At 43.3% G+C, this 22,257-nt stretch overlaps 4 protein-coding genes across 6 annotated transcripts; 2 read left to right on the forward strand and 2 right to left on the reverse strand.

Moving 5' to 3' along the window:
- Positions 1-957: 957 nt before the first annotated feature.
- Positions 958-1,476, forward strand: RB195_002963 (uncharacterized protein; the record flags this gene model as incomplete). Its single annotated transcript, XM_064200438.1, has 1 exon — positions 958-1,476. The coding sequence occupies one exon, from the start codon at positions 958-960 to the stop codon at positions 1,474-1,476; it is 519 nt and encodes a 172-aa protein (XP_064056319.1).
- A 719-nt stretch (positions 1,477-2,195) lies between these two features.
- Positions 2,196-2,447, reverse strand: RB195_002964 (uncharacterized protein; the record flags this gene model as incomplete). The annotated part of the gene is made up of 1 exon (XM_064200439.1): positions 2,196-2,447. The coding sequence occupies one exon, from the start codon at positions 2,445-2,447 to the stop codon at positions 2,196-2,198; it is 252 nt and encodes an 83-aa protein (XP_064056320.1).
- A 436-nt stretch (positions 2,448-2,883) lies between these two features.
- On the reverse strand, positions 2,884-5,341 carry RB195_002965 (uncharacterized protein; the record flags this gene model as incomplete). Of its 2 annotated transcripts, none has more annotated exons than XM_064200440.1 (3): positions 2,884-3,219; positions 3,345-5,082; positions 5,232-5,341. In XM_064200440.1, 3 exons carry the CDS (start codon positions 5,339-5,341, stop codon positions 2,884-2,886), a joined length of 2,184 nt encoding a protein of 727 aa, XP_064056321.1. The 2 variants fall into 2 exon arrangements, with proteins under 2 accessions (XP_064056321.1, XP_064056322.1); XM_064200441.1 differs by having other exon boundaries at positions 2,884-3,297; positions 3,345-5,059; positions 5,116-5,341.
- Positions 5,342-7,912: 2,571 nt separating this feature from the next.
- RB195_002966 (uncharacterized protein) lies at positions 7,913-21,150 on the forward strand (the record flags this gene model as incomplete). 2 transcript variants are annotated; one of them, XM_064200443.1, is made up of 9 exons in its annotated part: positions 7,913-7,969; positions 10,878-10,994; positions 16,028-16,147; positions 16,455-16,563; positions 20,003-20,110; positions 20,331-20,410; positions 20,538-20,589; positions 20,955-20,979; positions 21,054-21,150. In XM_064200443.1, 9 exons carry the CDS (start codon positions 7,913-7,915, stop codon positions 21,148-21,150), a joined length of 765 nt encoding a protein of 254 aa, XP_064056323.1. The 2 variants fall into 2 exon arrangements, with proteins under 2 accessions (XP_064056323.1, XP_064056324.1); XM_064200442.1 differs by lacking the exon at positions 7,913-7,969 and having other exon boundaries at positions 10,887-10,994.
- Between the last annotated feature and the right edge of the window lie 1,107 nt (positions 21,151-22,257).

A 22,257-nucleotide genomic window follows, 5' to 3' on the forward strand; every position in this document is an offset into this window, starting at 1 on the left:
CGTCGCACCCCATTTAACAGCTTCCTGGCGCCAGAGCACCAATTCTACTCCGGTGAACCCGCTACACCCAATTCATAGATATGTGGCGCCGGCGCACCAATCCGACGCCAATTAGACCCGTCGCACTTCCCTTTTAGAATTTCGTGACACAGAGACAAACACACACACATTCACACACACTCGGACTAAGCTCGTTATTATATACCGTTACAATTTTGGTGTTCGCTTCGCTCGCCTTCACCGATCAGTAAGAAATAACAGTAGCGAAATTTTTTGGAAAATTAGAATTGATTTTTTCTATCAACGCTTTCTTCAATTTTTTACCCGAAAATTTAAGCATAGACGAAAGATCTTATGGTTTTTCCCTAAACGCGTCGGTTCTATATTTGGAGAACAAAAGAACTTGATTTAACATCTAGGTTTCTCTCAGATCTCCACAATTTAGAAACACTATTTGAAGTATGAGTTTCCTCCGTTTTCAGCTATTAGCAAAGAACGAAGTGCTAACATGAAGTGACGTGAATATCACTATGGTAGTAATAAAAATAAGGTTCTACGTCAGATCGCGTAAACGTTGGCTGCTATGTATTGTATTTAAGCAGCCGTTCGCATGTGCTTTTCCTCTTTTTGAAGAAAGGATGTTAACAGGGAGACATGCTGAAGCTGCGAAGGAACCACAGAAACCAATTCTACTGCGTTGGGGCTCCCGCGCGCCGTTTCAACCCCGCTGGACCCGTCCCATCCCACTATCTGGCTCCGGGGCACGAATTCGACGCCATTGTACCCCTCTCACCAAATTTTACCGCACTGAGGGTCCAGCGTACCAAACCGACGCCATAATATTCCCTCTCTTTGGAATGTCTTGACTGAGACATACACATACGCAGACGCACACACGTGACTGAATAAGCCCGTTATTACATTCAAAGCCAACATACTGTTTACTCTCACTAAGATATGAGAGGAACTAACTTGCCTTATCACCTCTTCAACACCACCGTACTTCCTGCTTTGACCTATGCTTCGGAAACCTGGGCATTTCGCAAGCAGGAAGAAAACGCGGTGAGCGTCATTGAACGCGCAATTGAGAGAATGATGCTAGGGGTATCCCGTTTCACGCAAGTGAGGGACAGGATTCGAAGTTCTCTCCTACGTCAGCGATCGAAGATTAGAGACGCCACCGCGTTTGCCAAGGAAAGTAAAATAAGGTGGGCCGGACACGTGATGCGCTTTAATGACAACCGTTGGACCAGAGCTGTGAGCGACTGGGCTCCCCGCGATATTAAGCGCACTACAGGAAGACCGCCGACCCACTGGTCAGATTTCTTCACGAAGTCCTTCAAAGAAAAATATGATGCTCTTCGTGTCCCACACGAAAGGAAGAACCACTGGGCTACTCTGGCACGCGATCGGGACAAATGGAAAAATTACTGGCGCCCACTCGACCAGTTCGAAGATCAACGGGAGTCAAGGTGATCAAGGTGAACATGAGACAAACTAACTTGCTTTATCAAAGCCAACATACATAGCTACATAACTTTAAACAGTGGTGAAAAGGTAGAGCGCTCGCCTATCAGGTGCATAGAGATGGTTATGTGGTATTATGGAGTATTTTTGTCACACATACAAACACACACACATACACACACGGACTAAGAGCGTTATTATATAGCATTACCAGTCTGAACGTCCGGCTAAAGCCGGACTTTAGACTTTCTGTGGTGTTCGCTTCGCTCCCCTTTACTGTTCAAGGAAGATTAATAGTAGTACCATTTTCTGTTAAAGTATATGTGTTTTTCTAACAGCGATTTCTTCCTCTACTTTTATTATAAATGAAGGAGGAGAATTTCATAGCCTTCTTTCTAAACGTGTCAGTTCAACATCTGGGACAACAACATTCAAATTTCGACTTCAATGCTTGCCAATATATTATAGACAAAATTCTGAACGTCCTGCTGAAGCCGAACTGCAGGCTTGCTGTGGTGTTCTCTCTGCTCGCCATCATTGATTAGTGAAAATAAATTAATAATAGTGACATTTTCTGTATAAAATTAGAGTTGTGTTTTTCTAACGTTTTCTCCTTTTCTTAAAAAAAATTTAGGCTGAAGATTCTATGGTATTCCTTATAAACGCATCAGTTCTACATTTGGGAAACGTTCAAACTTCATCTTTAAGCACTCCTTCGATCACCTTGATCACCTTGGCTCCCGTTGATCTTCGAACTGGTCGAGCGGGCGCCAGTAATTCTTCCATTTGTCCTGATCGTATGCCAGAGTAGCCCAGTGGTTCCTCCTTTCGCGTGGGACATGAAGAGCATCATATTTTTCTTTGAAGGACTTCGTGAAGAAATCTGACCATTGGGTCGGCGGTCTTCCTGTAGTGCGCTTCATATCGCGGGGAACCCAGTCGCTTACGGCTCTGGTCCAACGGTTGTCATTAAAGCGCATCACGTGTCCGGCGCACCTCATTTTACTTTCATTGGGAAACGCGACGGCGTCTCTAATCTTTGATCACCGACGTAGGAGAGAACTTCGAATTCCGACCCTTATTTGCGGAAGTGGGATACTCTAGTATCATTCTCTCAACTGCGCGTTCAATGACGCTCACCGCGCTTTCTTCCTGCTTGCGAAATGCCCAGGTTTCCGAAGCATAGGTCAAAGCAGGAAGTACGGTTGTGTTGAAAAGGTGAACATGGAGCCGGGTGCTCTTGCTCTTCTTCACTACATCCTCGATGCTCTTGTACGCTCCCTAAGCCGCTCGTCTTCTCCTGCCCAGCTCGGGGGTCAGGTCGTTCATCATGTTCAGTTCCCGACCCAGATAAACGTAACTTTTACATTCGGATATGTTGGTTCCGTTGAATGTGAATGGGGCATCCGAGACCCATCAGTTACGCATGAACATCGTCTTTTGTAGATTCAGCTGAAGACCGATGCATCCACATGTTTCGTCGAATTCGGTCAGCATTCGTTCTGCTTGGCTGATGCTAGGTGTTACCAGTACGATGTCATCAGCAAAGCGCAAATGGTGTAGCTGCCGACCATCAACCTTCACTCCCATGTCGTCCCATTCCAACTTTCGCATTCCGTTCTCGAGGGTGGCTGTGAATATTTTGGGTGAAATTGTATCACCTTGTCGGACCCCCCTCTTCACGTCAATGATGATGTTCTTGTAGAATGGCGAAATTCTGGTCGTAAAGTTACTGTACAATTCTCGAAGTACCTTTATGCACTGAGTAGGGACGCATTGGTTGTGCAACGCTTCCATGACCGCTTCCGTCTCAACTGAGTCGAAGGCCTTCTTCGAGATAAGGTGAGACACAGCGGCATCTTGTACTCTCGTGATACCTCGATGAGTTTCGAAACAGTGTGAATGTGGTCAATCGTGCTGAATCCTTTTCGAAACCCTGCTTGCTCGCATGGCTGTCCTTCATCCAAGACTTTTTCAATCCTATTAAGGATTACTCTTGTAAAGAGCTTGTAGATGACAGACAGTAGGCAGATTGGGCGATAGTTGCCGATGTCATGTGGATCTCCTCTTTCATACAACAACACGGTCTTGATGGTGTTCCAATGTTTAAGAACCTTCCATTCCGACAGGTAACGTGTAAAGAACCTCGCCAGGGTGTCGATGAGTACTGGCGGAAGGCTCTTCAGGTGTTCTGGTCTTATTCTGTCGGGACCGGGTGCCGTACGATTTCTTACCGACATGATAGCATGTCGTATTTCGGACGGGAGTACCTCTGGAATGACTTGTCCATCTTCCCTCAGATGGTGAGGAGGCAAGTGGACATGGCTGTCGAAGAGATCAGAGTAGAAGTCGTAGATGATTTTTTCCATCCCCCTTCTCGATGCAATGGTTGTTCCCTTCGGGTTCCGGAGAGCAATCATCCTTGTCTTGCGACTGGCGAAGTCTCGGGCATAGCCGATAATTTTCCCCGCCTTTGCAGCTTCAGCCAGCACTTCTGCTCTTCTTTCGGATGTGAGTTCTTGGTTCCCTGCGGCTCGTGCTGCTCCACGCTGGCGTACCAGCTCAAGAGTTTGAAGAGACAGGCGCCTCTTGGTGGTTTTAAAACTCTCAGCCTTCTTCGCGCAGTCGTGAAGGTGTTCAACAAGCCCGTCATATTCCTCGTCGATGTTGTCCATTGCGGAATCTTCCCAAAAGCCGGCTAGCGTAGCGAAGAGATCCCAGTTGATGGTAGTGCTGGGATTTCTCTCTCTGAACTTGGCGGCTTTCTCTGCTCTCTTTGTGAAGGAAAATCTTCCTCGGAGGAGGCGATGGTCCGATCCCGTATAGAACTTTGGTACAACACCGACGTCCGTCAGGCAGAACCTTTTATTGACGATGATGTGGTCTATTTCATTACGGTACCCTCCACCGAGTGACTCCCACGTCCAGCGTAAAGAGGAGGGCTTCTGGAATTGCGAGTTCCCATGGATGGTCTTAGTCGTCATGATGAACTCGGAGAGCCTCTCTCCCTGGTCATTCCATTGTAGGCCGTGGGTCCCGATGTGAAGTTCCTCCGGCGTTCTTCTTGGGCCAACCTTAGCGTTGAAATCGCCAATTATGACCTTGTAGAAGGCATGATCTTCTTGGTAGAACTTCTCCAGGTCCATATAGAAAGCTTCGACTTCTTCTTCTTCGTAGCTTGATGTTGGAGCGTAAGCGACGAAGATAGTCAAAGCTGGCATTGGGCCACATCTTCTCATCCGCAGACGTCCGATTCGGGTCGTAAGTTGTTCAAAAGAGTCGATGTTCTTTGCCATACTCGTGTTGACGAGGACGCCAACTCCACCAACACCTCTACTGTCGCATGTTCCTAAGAACAGTTCTTCTCCAGTTTCATATACGGCGTTGAGAGGGTGACGTCGTCTTGTCTCGGTCAGTCCGATGACGTAGTACTTGATCTTCTTGGCTTGCATCATCAGATCTTCGATGGCCGCTTCCGATGCAAGCGTACGTGCGTTATAAGTACAGATCGCCACCCTAGTCCTTTTCCGTTTTGGTAGCCTACATGACTCCTGCAACCCCGTCCTACCTGGCGCTACCGTACCAGGCTTTCCTCCGGAATCAGGAGACTCTTTTCTATTACTGTGTTTTGCATAAAAATTTTAAAACCCATGGGCAGGTTGCAAGCCTCTAGTCCCATGAGTTTCTGGGAGAACTTTCGTTCTCCCGGTGTGGACATGTGGAGTTTATTTGTTGGAGGCGACTCCAAACTGCCTCCCTTGCACCTTCTAGTCACTTGATTGCAGGCTTTTGGCCGGACCGACGTGCTGGATACGGTAGTATTATGAGCCGACTCTGGCACAGCAGAAGCAGAGAGCCCATCCTCCATATCCATCTGCTGGACAGGTACAAGGTCGCTTTTAGTACGCGGTTAGCCCCCTATCCGCCACCTGGGGACGCGCCACTTAGCCTCGCGACTAGCCGGATGTGATCCCTCCAATGAGGGAGATCCGTGGAAGTGGATCCCCAGTGAAAAATGCTCATTGAAATTAAAAATAAATTAAATCGTTCGAAATGTTGAATATCTTAGCATAATTTTTTCACGTTGTTAACTTATGCGTTTTCAGAACACTAAAGTGGAGTGTCAAAAGGACGAAATCAGGGTTTTTGACACCGTCTCTTTCTAAGTCGAGCCAATAAGACCGCTGAAAAAGTCTGTAAGAGCTTCTTTACAGTCCCCTTGAAATTTCGCAACACTCCTCAGCTTTGCACACCCATTCATTTTATCAAAGAAATACTGCAGTTAGTTGACAGGGCACATTTATTTTTAACATTCACTTTTACAGCACTGTAATCCTTTTTCCAATTGCGACTGTACTGTGTCTTGTGCAAGTGCTCTGAGCCTGTCTATGGCACAAGTTGGATTGTCCAGAACTTACCTTACTGGAACTAAGGGCAGAACTACAAAAAAACGTAAATTTGGAAAATAGTGGACACTCTCAAGCCTATGCATTAAACCTAAGAAAAGGTTTTATTCAGTAAGATTGGCATAGGGGTGTGGATTTAGAGGGAAAAAAGGGGTGGCTAAGCCGTGAGAAGGTTAAAATATATTACTTACATGTTTTATTTATGGCGGTTCCTGACTTTTCTTCAGCTGTATGAAAGGATTGCCAGGATAGTAATCAAATTCAGCGTAACATTTGAAGATGAATCATTATCAGTGTTCCGGAGAAAACGAAGGTTCATCCAAGATTCAATAAAGCTCCATTTTCAAACTAGTGGTCATATATACTCATATTTTAAATACAGCAACAAAACTGGTCTTGTTCAACTGACACTTTGAGTTTAGCTAATGTTTGAGTAATGTTTTGGGTATAAAAGCAGTAAAAATCGTGCATTGACTTTCGCGTCCTGTGATCTACACAAACTTTTCAATCCTGATCGAAATTTGCAGCTCTGACGATAACGTGCACTAGGTTACGATGCATATAATCAGCTGTTAAAATTGGTTCAATAAGCAATTGTCTGACTTTCACAATGGGCTTTACTGTGGGGATAAGCGAGAGATAATTGCTCGCTCCCAGTCCACTTTAGGTTTAGTCGGAAGCTTTATACATCGAGATATTGATCCAGAAAATCAAAAAAAGAAGCTGATTTGATGTCGCAGTAAATATTATATTTATCGCGGACATCGAATAGCGGATTGATTCCATGCACGCTCTCGTAGAAAATCGATAAGGTTGGGCAGAGCTATGTTCAAGGACGGCACACCTCGGCGAAGATGCTGGTGATCGCGTCAGGCGATGACATCAGCCCACCGATTAGGCCAAGTGAGTCACAGACGCCGATGATCGATCAACCTGAAAGAGCAGGCCTTGTGGAAAGTTTTGAGAAAAAGCTCGAACAATAAGACTAATGGGTCGTTAGATTCTGACAGAAACATGATACAGTTAATGGTTCGTAATTGTTTGTGTATGTTATGACTCTGAAGACAACCGTAAGTTACCAAGAAATACAGAGTGTCCGAACAGGAAATCTAGTCAGGAACAAACATTTTTCTACTTAATGTATTCAAGAAATGCTGAAAAATTAGAAAATTACCCATTTTCTGACAAACTACAGTTGTATTGTTATATTTATTTGAAGGCTCTCGTATCGTGGAACCACGACATGCTATGTTTAGTGTTATTGTGGATACGAGTTCTTTAGATGAAACCTTCATAAGCCTGACCTTTCTGCTTTTCTGCCAGCCTCGGAGCACTAAATTGGGATTGTTTAAAAAACTTTATGTCTAGACCTTTAAGTCCCATTCTACTTCTGTCTTCTTTTCTTTCCAGTAATCGTTTAAGATAGTGAAAACTGAAAGGAATCCAAAAAATAACGGAAGTTATATACATCAAAAACACTTATAGGTAGTCATATACATTAAAAATACCTTCAACTCCCGCATAAAACTATTTATACGTTGTGTGACACCGGATGTGCGTTAGTGTTCTACGGCACTGCTATATGGCTAGTTCAGCAGTTAGCATTCCAGCAGTTAGCATTTTGTTTCCACTTTTTGAAGAGCGGAGGAGTCGTAGAGGTGAAAAACAACGCGAAAAGTGGATACGACTATGAAACGTTTGCAACGTCCCATTAACTTTTTGTGCCATGCACATATTGTAGCTTTCTGCCGTCTGCGCACCAACTCGACTCCGGTGGATTTGTGGCACCCCATTTTATGGATATCTGGCGCCGGCGCGATAATCCGACGCCACGAAACCCTCACACCCCATTTTGTAGCTATCTGGCTCCGGTTCAGTAATCCGACGCCGCAGGTCCCGTCGCATCTTATTTTATAGCTTTCTGGCGTCGAGGCACCAACTCCACGTCCACATCCTATTGATAAAGATAACGTTCTACGTTAGATCATGTAAACTGTTCGCTACTATTTAAGCAGCCGTTTCCACTTTCTGTGCAAGGAATGTTACCAACTTGTGGCGAACGTGCAAGGAATTACACGGGCGAAGGAGTCATAAAGGTGAGAACCAACACACCCAGTGGGCGCGACTACGAAACGCCCAATTTACCTTTTGCGACATGCACACGAAGTTATTGCACACTAACTCGACGCCGGTGGACCCGTCGCACCCCATATTATAGCTATCTGGCGCCGGCGCAGCAATCCGACGCTGTGGGATGGCACCGGCGCACCAATTCGATGCCGCGGGACCCCTCGTACCCCCTTTCTCGAATTTCGTTTCACACATACAGATGGACACACACATGTGACAGACTATGCCCGTTATTATATAGCATGATCATGATCATGATATCATGATTACGGTTCTTTCGCTTGTTCACTCTAAAGGTAAAATTCTTTTGATAAGTGTGGAAACCTCTACAAACGATTAGCCACATATTATTATTGCGAGGCAAATACTACTTCTAGAGAAGCAGAAAAGAATGTGAACAAAGTAGGAGAAGCATGCTTTGGAATCTGTGAATGATCAAGGTGATCAATTCGAAGAACCACTGAATTATTTGGCTATACCTGCTTCCTTTTTGATGGCGTAGACAGAGGGTTAGTTTGATCAGATAATTAAAAAATCATGTGGCCTTAAATATGAGCTAGTTTGATTTTTATTGTTAACGTTATTTGTTAGTTTTCTGAGCTTGGGTAACAGAGCAGCTAATAGATCTTCGAGATTGATTTGTTTGGGTTGGGCAGTCATTATATAGGCCAGATTTGATTTCACAAACGTGGTGTCCTAACTGAAGACTTGAGTATAGGTGTATCCAAAAAGGATCGGTGTTTGCGAATGACTTTTAAAGGTGGTATGAGTGCAAAGTATCGGTTATAGGTCTGAAGTGTAAAGAGAACAATTTTTCGTAGTCGCTCCAATGTGCTGAAGCGCGAGCTTATAGAGAGGGAGTAGCGGTGAAGAGTTTCATCAACAAAATAGGATCTGGCAGGATTTTGGATGGCGTTATGGTTCACAGTGCTGGTAGGTCTGGAGCAACATCAGGTCAACAAATTTTGCTTCAAACTCGGCAATTCCGCAACGGAAATATTCAAAATGTTGTTAGATGCTTACATTCTGTTAATACTTCGTTCCATGCTCAGGTTTTGTGACGACACAGGGTTTTCAAACGAGGTCTGGAGCACGAGGATCACTCGAAGAGGTCGCAGGCATCAAAAAATAATTCAGAAAGAATTCGTAGCGGTCGAAGGACCATCAACCCCTTTTTCTACAAAGCAGTCCTGTGGTTTGTTAAAGATAAAAAAAATATAAAGATGTTAGTTTACCGAAATAAAGCAAAGTCCAAGAAAGTCTCACTGTCCAAATGGAATGCCAATGACTTCGGGCACATGAGAGTGTTAGTGTAAGAGTCCGAGTCATCATTTCTGAAATGATGAAAATTGGTCGGGGTTCCATCGTTAAAAGATGGAATCAATCATTGTTTAGCAAACCACCTACCACAGGACTGTCTCTTCTGCTCCTGAGTGTAGAAGATGCTGTTGCAGAATCCGTTTCTCACCCAGTCCACGCAACTAAATTTTAGTTGTAATACTGTCTTCTGCTTTACGTGTCAGAAAGATTCAAAATGCACGTGCAGACACTCACTTCGGATTCGATCCACAAGCCGCTGCTGAAACACTTTGGTTTTAATGAAGTGGAAACAGAGTAATAAAACACAAACATGAGCAGGACAGATGAGAAAAGATGTGACATTCTTTGTGAAAAGAACTATCAATTCCATTCGAATTTCATCGTTTTTATAATACAATATAGTATATATTATATTATAAAAACCTACATTTGTATAATGTCTGACTGAGACAATGAAATACATATACGTATACATAATAATAAATATACGAATATCAGCCTGGTTCATCTTTTTCTTTGCCTCCTATCTTGTCTTAAATTATCTTCTATCTTTAATAACACTAACAACTTTTTGAGAAAAAGACTTTTTTTGAGATTTGTGTGGTTAGCTCGAACAAAGGACCCGTTGCTGGAAAAAATCAAACAGACCAGATCCATTCGAATTTCATTGCTAACAAAAAATTTCCTTTAATGACACTGTAATAATACCAACTTGTAGTCGCACCCGTCTCGGAGCAGTAACCGCACTTCTTCTTACAATTTTCCTGCAAATAAGTAATAATGGGAACTAGTCTCTATAAGAGGGTAACTCACCCTCGATATATGAAAAGGGCAGAATTAAAGGCAGCATACCACGAATCTGGGGTGGTATTTCAGGTGGAGTATCCGTGTACAGGGTAGTAGGTAATGGAGACCTGGGTGATTCCGCTCATCTCTCCCTGAATCACTGCAGACAGCCGACCTCTGAATGCTGTTTTGTACGATACCTTCTATTGCAGTGCGTCACCCTTGCACACTTAGCTCCCTTACTGCCTATCACGGGAAGTCCGAATCGGTTTTTGACGAATCGCAGGGCGGATGCGACGCAAGGGATGGAGCGTTGCAATATATGGCGTAGTACAAAACAACATTCTGGAGGCGGCTGTTTGCAGTGATGCAGGGAGAGATGAGCGGAACTACCCCCGTCTCCATATTCTACGACCCCGTATACGGATACTCCACTTGAAATCAGCATCACTTAAGATTCGTGGAACGCTGCCTATAATCACTAGCATTTTTGGACATACACACTTTGAAAGCAGAACAAATGCATCGATTTTCACATAGGCTGCAAAGCACAAAAATCCGCTAAACTGCTAACTTTGAATCTGTTAAGCAAACAGTAGCTGACGCTTGGCAAAATTGACTGTCAACGGTTGATCAGCTGGATGAAAATGCCTGAAAACTCATGAATTGTTTGGACGCTGTGAAAGAGTATATAAAAGAGAAGAAGCTTCAAAGTTCTATTCTGCAACTTTGATTTAAGCTTTATTACGAAATATTTCAGATTTTCAGGTGGCTGAAATGTTGCTAATCATCATATGTGCAACACTGGTTTGCAGAACTTTGTGTGATATTGCAGACCTGAATTGCACATACTTGGATACATCAGGAGCACAACCGAAAGCAAAGGTTGGCTATCTACGTTGAATGAAACGAACATTTTTGAGTAAAGCGGAGTTTTTTTTCAATCTTCCACGTCACTTCCAATACTTCGCTGTAAGGCAAAAGAGTCGTTATAACGATTTTTTTTGATTTCTTCGCCTACATTAAAGTATTCAGTTACCATACCTTCACGATTATATTAGGAATAAAAATCTAATTTGGTCACTGCCGTACAACCTTATTCTTTATGCTTATCCATCAGCCTGATGCCATGATACAGAGAAGAAGCATAGGTCTAGGATATATATGTTATATATATATATGTTATATATATATGTATATATATATATATATATATATGTATATATATATGTATATCTACTATATAATAACGGGCTTATTCTGTCACGTGTGTGTGTGTGTGTGTGTGTGTGTGTGTGTGTGTCAGTCACGAAATTCAAAATGAGGGGTGCGACGGGTCCACCGGCGTCGAGTTAATGCCTCGAAGCTAGGAAGCTATAAAATGAGGTGTGAAGGGGTCCACCGGCGTCGGATACCTATAGAAGGGGGTGCGACGGGTCCCACGACGTCGGATACCTATAGAAGGGGGTGCGACGGGTCCACCGGCACCAGATAGCCTTAAAAGGGGGTGCGACGGGTCCAAGACGTCGGATACCTATAGAAGGGGGTGCGACGGGTCCATCGGCGTCGGATACCTATAGAAGGGGGTGCGACGGGTCCACGGCGTCGGATACCTATAGAAGGGGGTGCGACGGGTCCCACGACGTCGGATACCTATAGAAGGGGGTGCGACGGGTCCACCGGCACCAGATAGCCTTAAAAGGGGGTGCGACGGGTCCAAGACGTCGGATACCTATAGAAGGGGGTGCGACGGGTCCCACGACGTCGGATACCTATAGAAGGGGTGCGACGGGTCCATCGGCGCCAGATAGCCTTAGAAGGGGGTGCGACGGGTCCATCGGCGCCAGATAGCCTTAGAAGGGGGTGCGACGGGTCCATCGGCGCCAGATAGCCTTAGAAGGGGGTGCGACGGGTCCACGGCGTCGGATACCTATAGAAGGGGGTGCGGCGGGTCCATCGGCGCCAGATAGCCTTAGAAGGGGGTGCGACGGGTCCATCGGCGTCGGATACCTATAGAAGGGGGTGCGACGGGTCCATCGGCGCCAGATAGCCTTAGAAGGGGGTGCGACGGGTCCATCGGCGCCAGATAGCCTTAGAAGGGGGTGCGACGGGTCCACGGCGTCGGATACCTATAGAAGGGGGTGCGACGGGTCCATCGGCGCCAGATAGCCTTAGAAGGGGGTGCGACGGGTCCATTGGCGTCGGATACCTATAGAAGGGGGTGCGACGGGTCCCACGACGTCGGTTTGCTATAGAAGGGGGTGCGACGGGTCCATCGGCGCCAGATAGCCTTAGAAGGGGGTGCGACGGGTCCATCGGCGTCGGATACCTATAGAAGGGGGTGCGACGGGTCCCACGACGTCGGATTGCTATAGAAGGGGGTGCGACGGGTCCACCGGCACCAAATACCTATAGAAGGGTGTACGACGGGTCCAATGGCGTCGAGTTGGTGTGCCGGTGTCGTAAAGCTAGGGACGTTGTAAAAGTTTTATAGTTGTAACCACTTTCGGCGTTGCGCTCCACCTACTCGGCTCCGCTGTTCCTCAGAAACTGGATATACACGTTCAAACAGCTGCTTAAATAGTAGCACGCTGTTTATGTGATCTGACGTGGAACGCTATCTTTATCAGTACGATGATGTTGTCCACGTCATTTCATGTTAAACATTATTCTGCCGTAACTGTTAGGGAGAAACAACAGGAAAACCCATTCTTCGAATACCACTTTCAATCTACTATATAATAACGGGCTTATTCTGTCATGTGTGTGTGTGTGTGTGTGTGTGTGTGTGTGTGTGTGTGTGTGTGTGTGTGTGTGTGTGTGTGTGTGTGTGTGTGTGTGTGTGTGTGTGTGTGTGTCAGTCACGAAATTCAAAATGAGGGGTGCGACGGGTCCACCGGCGTCGAGTTAATGCCTCGAAGCTAGGAAGCTATAAAATGAGGTGTGAAGGGGTCCACCGGCGTCGGATACCTATAGAAGGGGGTGCGACGGGTCCCACGACGTCGGATACCTATAGAAGGGGGTGCGACGGGTCCACCGGCACCAGATAGCCTTAAAAGGGGGTGCGACGGGTCCAAGACGTCGGATACCTATAGAAGGGGGTGCGACGGGTCCCACGACGTCGGATACCTATAGAAGGGGGTGCGACGGGTCCACCGGCACCAAATACCTATAGAAGGGGGTGCGACGGGTCCATCGGCGCCAGATAGCCTTAAAAGGGGGTGCGACGGGTCCAAGACGTCGGATACCTATAGAAGGGGGTGCGACGGGTCCATCGGCGCCAGATAGCCTTAGAAGGGGGTGCGACGGGTCCATCGGCGCCAGATAGCCTTAGAAGGGGTGCGACGGGTCCACGGCGTCGGATACCTATAGAAGGGGGTGCGACGGGTCCATCGGCGCCAGATAGCCTTAGAAGGGGGTGCGACGGGTCCATCGGCGTCGGATACCTATAGAAGGGGGTGCGACGGGTCCATCGGCGCCAGATAGCCTTAGAAGGGGGTGCGACGGGTCCATGGCGCCAGATAGCCTTAGAAGGGGGTGCGACGGGTCCACGGCGTCGGATACCTATAGAAGGGGGTGCGACGGGTCCCACGACGTCGGATTGCTATAGAAGGGGGTGCGACGGGTCCACCGGCACCAAATACCTATAGAAGGGTGTACGACGGGTCCAATGGCGTAGAGTTGGTGCACCGATGATAGATACCTTAGAAGGGGGTGTGACGGGTCCAATGGCGTCGAGTTGGTGTGCCGGCGTCGTAAAGCTAGGGACGTTGTAAAAGTTTTATAGTTGTAACCACTTTCGGCGTTGTGCTCCACCTACTCGGCTCCGCTGTTCCTCAGAAACTGGATATACACGTTCAAACAGCTGCTTAAATAGTAGCACGCTGTTTATGTGATCTGACGTGGAACGCTATCTTTATCAGTACGATGATGTTGTCCACGTCATTTCATGTTAAACATTATTCTGCCGTAACTGTTAGGGAGAAACAACAGGAAAACCCATTCTTCGAATACTACTTTCAAATCGTGTCTACACTGTGTAGGGAACGAAAACGAATGAGTGTTTTGAGCTAAAAGTTTGCGCGATTTGACGTGGAACTTTATCTTTATCAGTGAGATGACGTCTTCCACGTCATTTTATGCCAAAACTTCATTCTTTGGTAGCTGTTTGCAGAGAGCAGGAGGTATGTATGTATGTATGTATGTATGTATGTATGTATGTATGTATGTATGTATGTATGTATGTATGTATGTATGTATGTATGTATGTATGTGTGTATGTATGTATGTATGTATGTATGTATGTATGTATGTATGTACGTACGTATGTATGTATGTATGTATGTATGTATGTATGACATATATATGTACATATACGTACATACGTACCTCTAATAACCGTATTGTTCGAGCACCTTGGATGGCACCATTTTCATGGACTATAATTTTTAGGGGGTTAAAATCAACTTGCTGTGAAGAATGCTTTGCTCTTATTTTAGAACGTAGGTGCGTGCTGAGAGCGCAGTAGATTTTAAAAAAGTTTTGACTCTTTTCATTTCCTACTACTAGCAAGTATGTTTGACTTATTTCATTACTCCCAATAAACTTCTGTTTCGGGCTGTGCTATTTACCTCATCAAATCTCACTTTGTCGAATCCAGGAAACCTATTTGCAAGCTTTCATGGATCAAACAGAAACAAGCATGAAAACATCAAACATACAACATGAAAACAGAACTCTTATTATTTACAGAAAATATCACTACCACTAATTTTTGAATTTCAATTTAAAAGTATATTTTGGTTAGTTGATGAAAGTGAGCGAAGCGAACACCACACAAAGTCTGAGAGTCCGGCGTAAGCCGGACGATCAGACTTGTATATATATATATATATATATATATGTTTATTTTTTTTGCCAAGTCAGACTGCCAGCAACCTCACACATTCGAGTTGTTTATTCCTGTAATTGGTTTTTCTTCTATAGTTCTGACTCTATAATTTTAATAATTCTACAATTAGTAAACGTTTACACACTAATTTATTTGGAACCGGTGACACTGCTCAACTTTCTTCAGCAATGAATGCCGTTCTTAGTTTGTATTTAGAGACAAAAGAGAATACTTGAAAGAGAAGGGAAACCTTGATGAATGCATTCCCTAAACTAGCTTCTTCCGTCTTTATATAGCAGTTTTGAATATCACCATTCGCCTGTACAACAACAAATAAGCTATTATTCCTCAGAAACACTCATCATTAAAAAATAAGGAGAGACTATATGTTTCCTCGAGACTTCTAACCACTCACTAATTTTGCCTTCTTAAAAACTCCGAAAACTGTTGAAAACTCGAAATTTAAAAGAGCGCGTTACTTTGAGTATGCGTGATTCAACATTTATAGAAAAATTTGGGCTGTAATAGGGTCGCACGGCGGGTGTAGCGCAGATGGTAAGAGGTTCCGGTGTCTGCACGATTGATCGAAGGTACAAATCCGCGTTAGTGCTCACTAAGTCTTTCATCCCTACGGAGTCCATAAACTACCGGACTTGTCTGGGAGGATAAAAACACTAACTTGACACATCGGCTAGACCCTGCAAATCACTGTTGAGCCCAGTTACACGTTCGTAAACCGCAAACGATTCTGAATAGAGGTGAACGTGGGGGCGCTTCCCGAGCGGATTGATTAACGCTAGACACTTCATCTTTTGAGCATTCGCTGAAGCTATGCTTTAACGATTTAGTTTTTGCTTTGCTCGGAACTATTAACCCATGCAACTGTCACAGAAGGTTTGAAAAGAAGTACATTGAGACATAGTTGGTTTCATTTCTTCTACTCGTATTTGAAAATAATCGAATTGGTTAAAAATCACCAAGCAGAAGTGAAGGTGAAGGGACTTATTCCATAATTAATTGATTTCAGTTCTCCGATATAGCAGTCGCCTGTTCAAATGTTCTCGCTGATTCGGTGTGTAAGACCTTGTACGGCGCAAACGCAGCGGTGGCCAACAGTGACAATGATAGAGAACAGAAGTGTTGGAAGGTATAAACAACACAAAGAAATCCTTCCTTCTTCAAAAAAATTTCGCTTTTGTTGCTAAAACCAATTCGTGTTATGTCAGATAACCTTTTCTTGAGTGAAAAAAGCAATGTTCTTCCTCTAAATGCACTCTCGAAATAAAGAATTATTATAATTGTTTATATATGAAATGGTTCACTTCCAATTAAATTTGACCTGTACCTTTACATAAAAGTGAGCATATTGTTCTCAATTTGAGATTTCTAGGCACGTCTGGAAACAGTCTTTGAAGTTCGTTCTCAACAGAATGTCGAGAAGTTGTTTTTTTTAGAATGGACAAGCTAGGGACGAACCCACTGTGCAGGCGGCCGTAAGTACGTGTCCACGTCATTGTGGTTATTGCTGCCTCACTCCTGAGTACAGCTGTCAAAACAAGCAATGTGGGTTCTCCAATTCTTTTTTCTCCTTCCAAGAATATACCTGGCTACTTTCACTTTATTTGTCTTCCTATTATTTCTTTCCTTAATTTTTCTTGAAGCATTTGATGTAGTCTCTTCAACGAACGACCTGCTCTCTTCTTCTTGGAAGATTACATCGTTTGCATGTCGGTTGCTACCAGCGCTATTGCTACGTTTTATTACACATCACCATGTTGAAATAAAGTTATATTTTTTCTAACCTGCATAAAGGAAGGTACCGCCGCTATCTCAACCGCTAATTCCAAGCACAGGCGCTGCCGCAGCAGCATCAAGCTTCAGGTCCCACCGCTACTAACTTGTGTCCCAAAATCCGTCGCAAACCGTCGAAGTTCTTGGAAGTGGGCAAAATTAAATTTTGAAAATACCATTCGAAAGTAAATGAGCTGCTGATTTCAAATATACTATGACAATTTACTTTTGACAAATGTGTGTCTTGAAAACGGGCAAAGTTTCCTCAAGCCCCGTTAGTCACTTTCACACCTCCGCAATCCTGCCATTGGCATATCCCGAGGATACATCTCCATGGAAGGAAGGGCTGTTCATAGGACCTGCGCTAATTTCTCGAAATTAGACGAAATATTCATCATATTTGTAATCGGGAGGTTATTTAGAGCATTTTAGTACCCCACATCATATGTTGCTTCGAAATTTCCATCCTCTTCAGAAAATGATAAAGTGCTCCCTCGAAGGTTAATAAAAAGCCATACTTTCCAAGCTGCGGAAAATCTCCTTGGAAATTTCTCAGTGAACAACTTTTACTTGACAATAGTTTATTTTGTAAGTTTCTAGCTTTGAAAATGACTAGTTTTTCCAGTGTCAAACTTACAACATTACTGTATTTCGTTTTTTGGTCCAATTTTTGAACAGCTGTCAACAGCTTAGAATGAACGCTTAAGTCTCGCGATTCGGTACCTGCTTAGAACTTTTCTTCCGTTAGGAGAAGTGAATTAGGCGCTAACATTGGATGACAGCTGGTCATGGTTTTCGAGTGACCAAATTGGGAAAAATTTCGTCTGTTTTCACAAAACGGGAATATTTGCAGCCTCTTTGAATTTTTTCAGTACCTCAAATAACCAGTTCTTCTCACAAAAAGATGCTCTTCCGTATGATGTTGAATTCACTTTTATTTACGAACTTCAAAATTTCAACACTGACTCCGCCCTTGTAAGGAATGCTATATTCTATAGCTGGGATGGTTATCGCGGCCCAGGCATGGTCTGCCAGGCATCTCACACCTTCGATGGGTGACTCCTCTGGCGATTCGGCGTCACGGAGAGACAGTAATGTTTGAACATAAATGAACAATAATCACAATTCTACAAAGTTCTTATTCATCGGAACCATACAGCTTCTCCAATTTCACAAGATTTCGAAAAGAAATACAAACAAACGAAACAAACCTTCTGAAAAAGACGAACAAATCTGTCACGATAATTGACTATTGTGATAATTTAAAACGGCTGGAAGGAAAATGACTGACGAAACTAAACCAAGAAATAAAAAGAAGAGGAAAGGGAAGAAAAGGAAGAAGTGAATATTATTCGACTTAAACTGCAAGACACGGAAAATTCAAAAATTTGAGAAGCTCCTATTTTTTCCTCCATAAAACGTCTTAATTTGTTACATGTTCGTCTTTTTCAGGAGGTTTGTTTCGTTTGTTTGTATTTCTTTTCGAAATCTTGTGAAATTGGAGAAGCTGTATGGTTCCGATGAATAAGAACTGTGTAGAATTGTGGTTATTGTTCATTTATGTTCAAACATTACTGTCTCTCCGTGACGCCGAATCGCCAGAGGAGTCACCTATCGAAGGTGTGAGATGTCTGGCAGACCATGCCTGGGCCGCGATAATCATTCCAGCTATAGAATATCGCCTGCTCTATAGGAGGGCGGAGTCAGTGTTGAAATTTTGAAATTTGTAAATAAAAGTGAATTCAACATCATACGGAAGAGCGTCTTTTTGTGAGAAGAACTGGCTATTTGAGGCACTGAAAAAATTCAAAGAGGCTGCAAATATTTCCGTTTTGTGAAAACAAACAAAATTCTCCCCAATTTGGTCACCCGAAAACCATGACCAGCTGTCATCCAATGTTAGCGCCTAATTCACTTCTCCTAACGGAGGAAGAGTTCTAAGCAGGTACCGAATCGCGAGAAGTAAGCGTTCATTCTGAGCCGTTGACAGCCGTTCAAAAATTGGACCAAAAAACGAAATACAGTAATGTTGTAAGTTTGACACTGGAAAAACTAGTCATTTTCAAAGCTAGAAACTTACAATATAAACTATTACCAAGTAAAGTTGTTCGCTGAAAAATTTCCAAGGAGATTTTCCGCAGCTTGGAAAGTATGGCTTTTTATTAACCTTCGAGGGAGCACTTTATCATTTTCTGAAGAGGATGAAAATTTCGAAGCAACATATGATGTGGGGTTTTAAAATGCTCCAAATAACCCCCCAATTACGAATATGATGAATATTTCGTCTAATTTCGAGAAATAAGCGGCGCGCGAGAACTGCGGCAGGCTGGCTGGGAAAGTCGTGCCGGGCACGACAATGGAGATGTATTCCCGGGATATGCCAATAGCAGGATTGCGGAGGTGTGAATGTAATTAACAGGGCTTGAGGAAACTTTGCCCGTTTTCAGGCCACACATTTGTCAAAAGTAAATTCCCGAAGTATATTTGAAATCAGCGGCTCATTTATTTTTGAGTAGTATTTTCAAAATTTAATTTTGCTTAATTCCAAGAATTCCGACGGTTTGCGACGGATTTTGGGACACAAGTTAGTAGCGGTGTCTTTAGTTTGTGCTTTCATTGGCAATGAATCAATATCAAATCATTGTTGATTTTTATGTTTCATAATAGCTCCGATTAAGAAAAAGTCATGTAACTATAGCCAGAGATGACCTGATGACAATCACCAACAATGTTTCATTTGACGATCTTACTGCTCAAACTCCTTCTCAAATGCTAACGATCTCGCATCACGTTCCTGTTCACATTCACTCTCTCTCTCCCCGGGTATATAGTAGAATGTTCTAAGTGAATGAGGTGGAGAAGTGCAGCATAAGTGCAAGGATTTGTAGCAGTGTGGGTACTCACGCGTATCAAATCTCGAACAGTATTCGAATCCTTGAATGTGAATCTGCACTGTCCTCCTAGCTAAGGTTTTGAGCAGGTAATAATTTTAAGGCTAGCAAGAATGAGCGAAGTATCAAGTCAAGAAGATCGAAAAGTAATATCTTTGATAGCTTTTGCCTACAGACTTCAAATTTTTGTCTTATTGCTTCCAACAGTTGTTTCTAAAAAAATGCCCATTCTGTTCACTGCAGTAAACCAATTACAAGAGCAATAATGTCCACCCCACCAACAGCTTCGAAATTCATGGGTCTTTATTGATGTTTTGCAGTTCCTCGCATTAGCTGTTCGGTCATCACTCCGAACATGTGTTATAGCTCCGCTTGGAGGAATATAATAGAGGAGGACTGTCCCAATGTGTGCGGTTTTTGCAATTCAGGTAGACATAGATATTTTGTTATGTTTGTATTTTATTTTGAACAATGCTTCAACCGTGCGTTTGGACGCGATGCACATAGATCGATATTTGTAAATTTAACGTCTGACGTTCACACACCTAAGCAGGGTAAATCGAATTGTGCATTTCGTCCCGTGGTTGCATGGCGTGGGGTGGTCCTTCTGAGCAGAGCAGTCTGTGTAACCCTTAGGATAACTTTTAGGGAATTGCTTTGATGTGGCTCCGAATTGCGCTCTGGATATATCAATCTGTAGAAGTGTATTGATGCAGGACTTCGTGAAGGTAATATTTTGTTTTATATTCATATGCCTGAACCGAATGAATTGAACTGAATTCTGCATTTGTCTTTGTATATCGAGGGTGAATTACTCTCTTATAGAGACTAATTCACATTATTATTTATTTACAGGAGAATTGTAGGAGGACGTGCGATTACTGCTCCCAGACGAGTGCGACTACAGGTTGGTATTATTACAGTGTCATTAGATAAATTTTTTGTTAGCCAAAAATTTCGAGTCGGACTGATCTACGTGAATTCTACCAGCAACGGATAATCTTACATTTTAGTTAGCAAACCACACAAATCTAAAAAGTCTTTTTCTCGGAAGCTTGTTAACATTCGTGTTATTAAAGGTAAACAAAACAGAGGTCAACGACAAAGAAAAAGACAAAGTAGAATGATTTTCGTATCGTTGTATCAGAGATGATACAGATTTGGATATACAATGCTTTATCAAGCAGTGTTATTATTTTTTCTCACCTGTTTTTCCGTTTCCATTTAGCTTTTATTCCCTTGTCTGGTCTTTAGTAAAACCAATATTTTTAGCAACACCTTGTGGATCGGATCCGAAGTGAGTGTCTGCACGACCATTTCAAATCTTTCAGAACGTGTAAAGCAGAGAATTGTAACACAACTAAAATTTAGTTGTGTGAACTGGGTGAAGAACGGATTTTGCAACAGCATCTTCTACACCCGAGAGCAAAAGAGACAGTACTGCGGCACGTTCTGCGGACTTTGCTGAATAATTATTGATTTCATTTTGTAGCGATGGAAGCCATAACAATTTTTATCATATTACTTTTAAGGCCACAATATCAATAAATTTGTTTGGAGCATCAGACTTTGCGCACATAATAAAAGAGAGAAAAAAGCAACTAATTCTTCCGCGCAACAACACCAATAGGAGGCCTAAAAATACGTCTACGGAAACAAAGCTATATTTACTAATATCTGAGGATATACATATATTTTTACTATTATATGAGGAGTAGAATCCTCCACTATACGACCGAATTTTGACTAAGAGTGTTTGATAAGACTTCACAGGCGACAAGTGATCGAGAAGGCGGAGACATCTATGGAACTGTCGTGAACGGAGATGAGGAGTGAGAGAAATTGTGAAAGACGTAGCACATTGTCTTAGGCTATCATTTGGTTTCTCCTTCGAGTCTCATAAAACTAGACAGTTGACCCTCAGGATATTCTGTAGATGACTGTAGACGTTTTCCAGTAATGGTCGATTTCATGATTTGATTGGTCCTTCGATGCAAACCTTGCCGCTAGGATTTGCAGAATACTGCGAAAACTGCGGAGATATTCAACTGCCGATATTGGTGCATCATATAAAGTGATTTCAGACAGTTGTCCACATCATGGATACTGAGCCATTTTCACCATATGGACGGTGGAATCGTGATGGCTAAAGTTCCCTCTTGCACACCCTGATCACACTTTTGCATATGTCAGATACTACTTTATAACTTTAACTGTAAACTGTAAACTTTAGCTGTACTTTAAACAAAGAATCTTTCTTAACTTGATATTTGAGTAACTAGGACTTGTGTTTAGAAAACAGAGTTATAAGCGCGGTGATGTTTGCAGTGTTGGTAGTAATCCGAACTAGCCATATAGCAGTGCCGTAGAACACTAACGCACATCCGGTGTCACACAACGTATAAATAGTTTTATGCGGGAGTTGAAGGTATTTTTAATGTATATGACTACCTATAAGTGTTTTTGATGTATATAACTTCCGTTATTTTTTGGATTCCTTTCAGTTTTCACTATCTTAAACGATTACTGGAAAGAAAAGAAGACAGAAGTAGAATGGGACTTAAAGGTCTAGACA

The sequence above is a fragment of the Necator americanus genome, chromosome IV (genome assembly GCF_031761385.1).
Source record: "Necator americanus strain Aroian chromosome IV, whole genome shotgun sequence".
Taxonomy (NCBI): domain Eukaryota; kingdom Metazoa; phylum Nematoda; class Chromadorea; order Rhabditida; family Ancylostomatidae; genus Necator; species Necator americanus.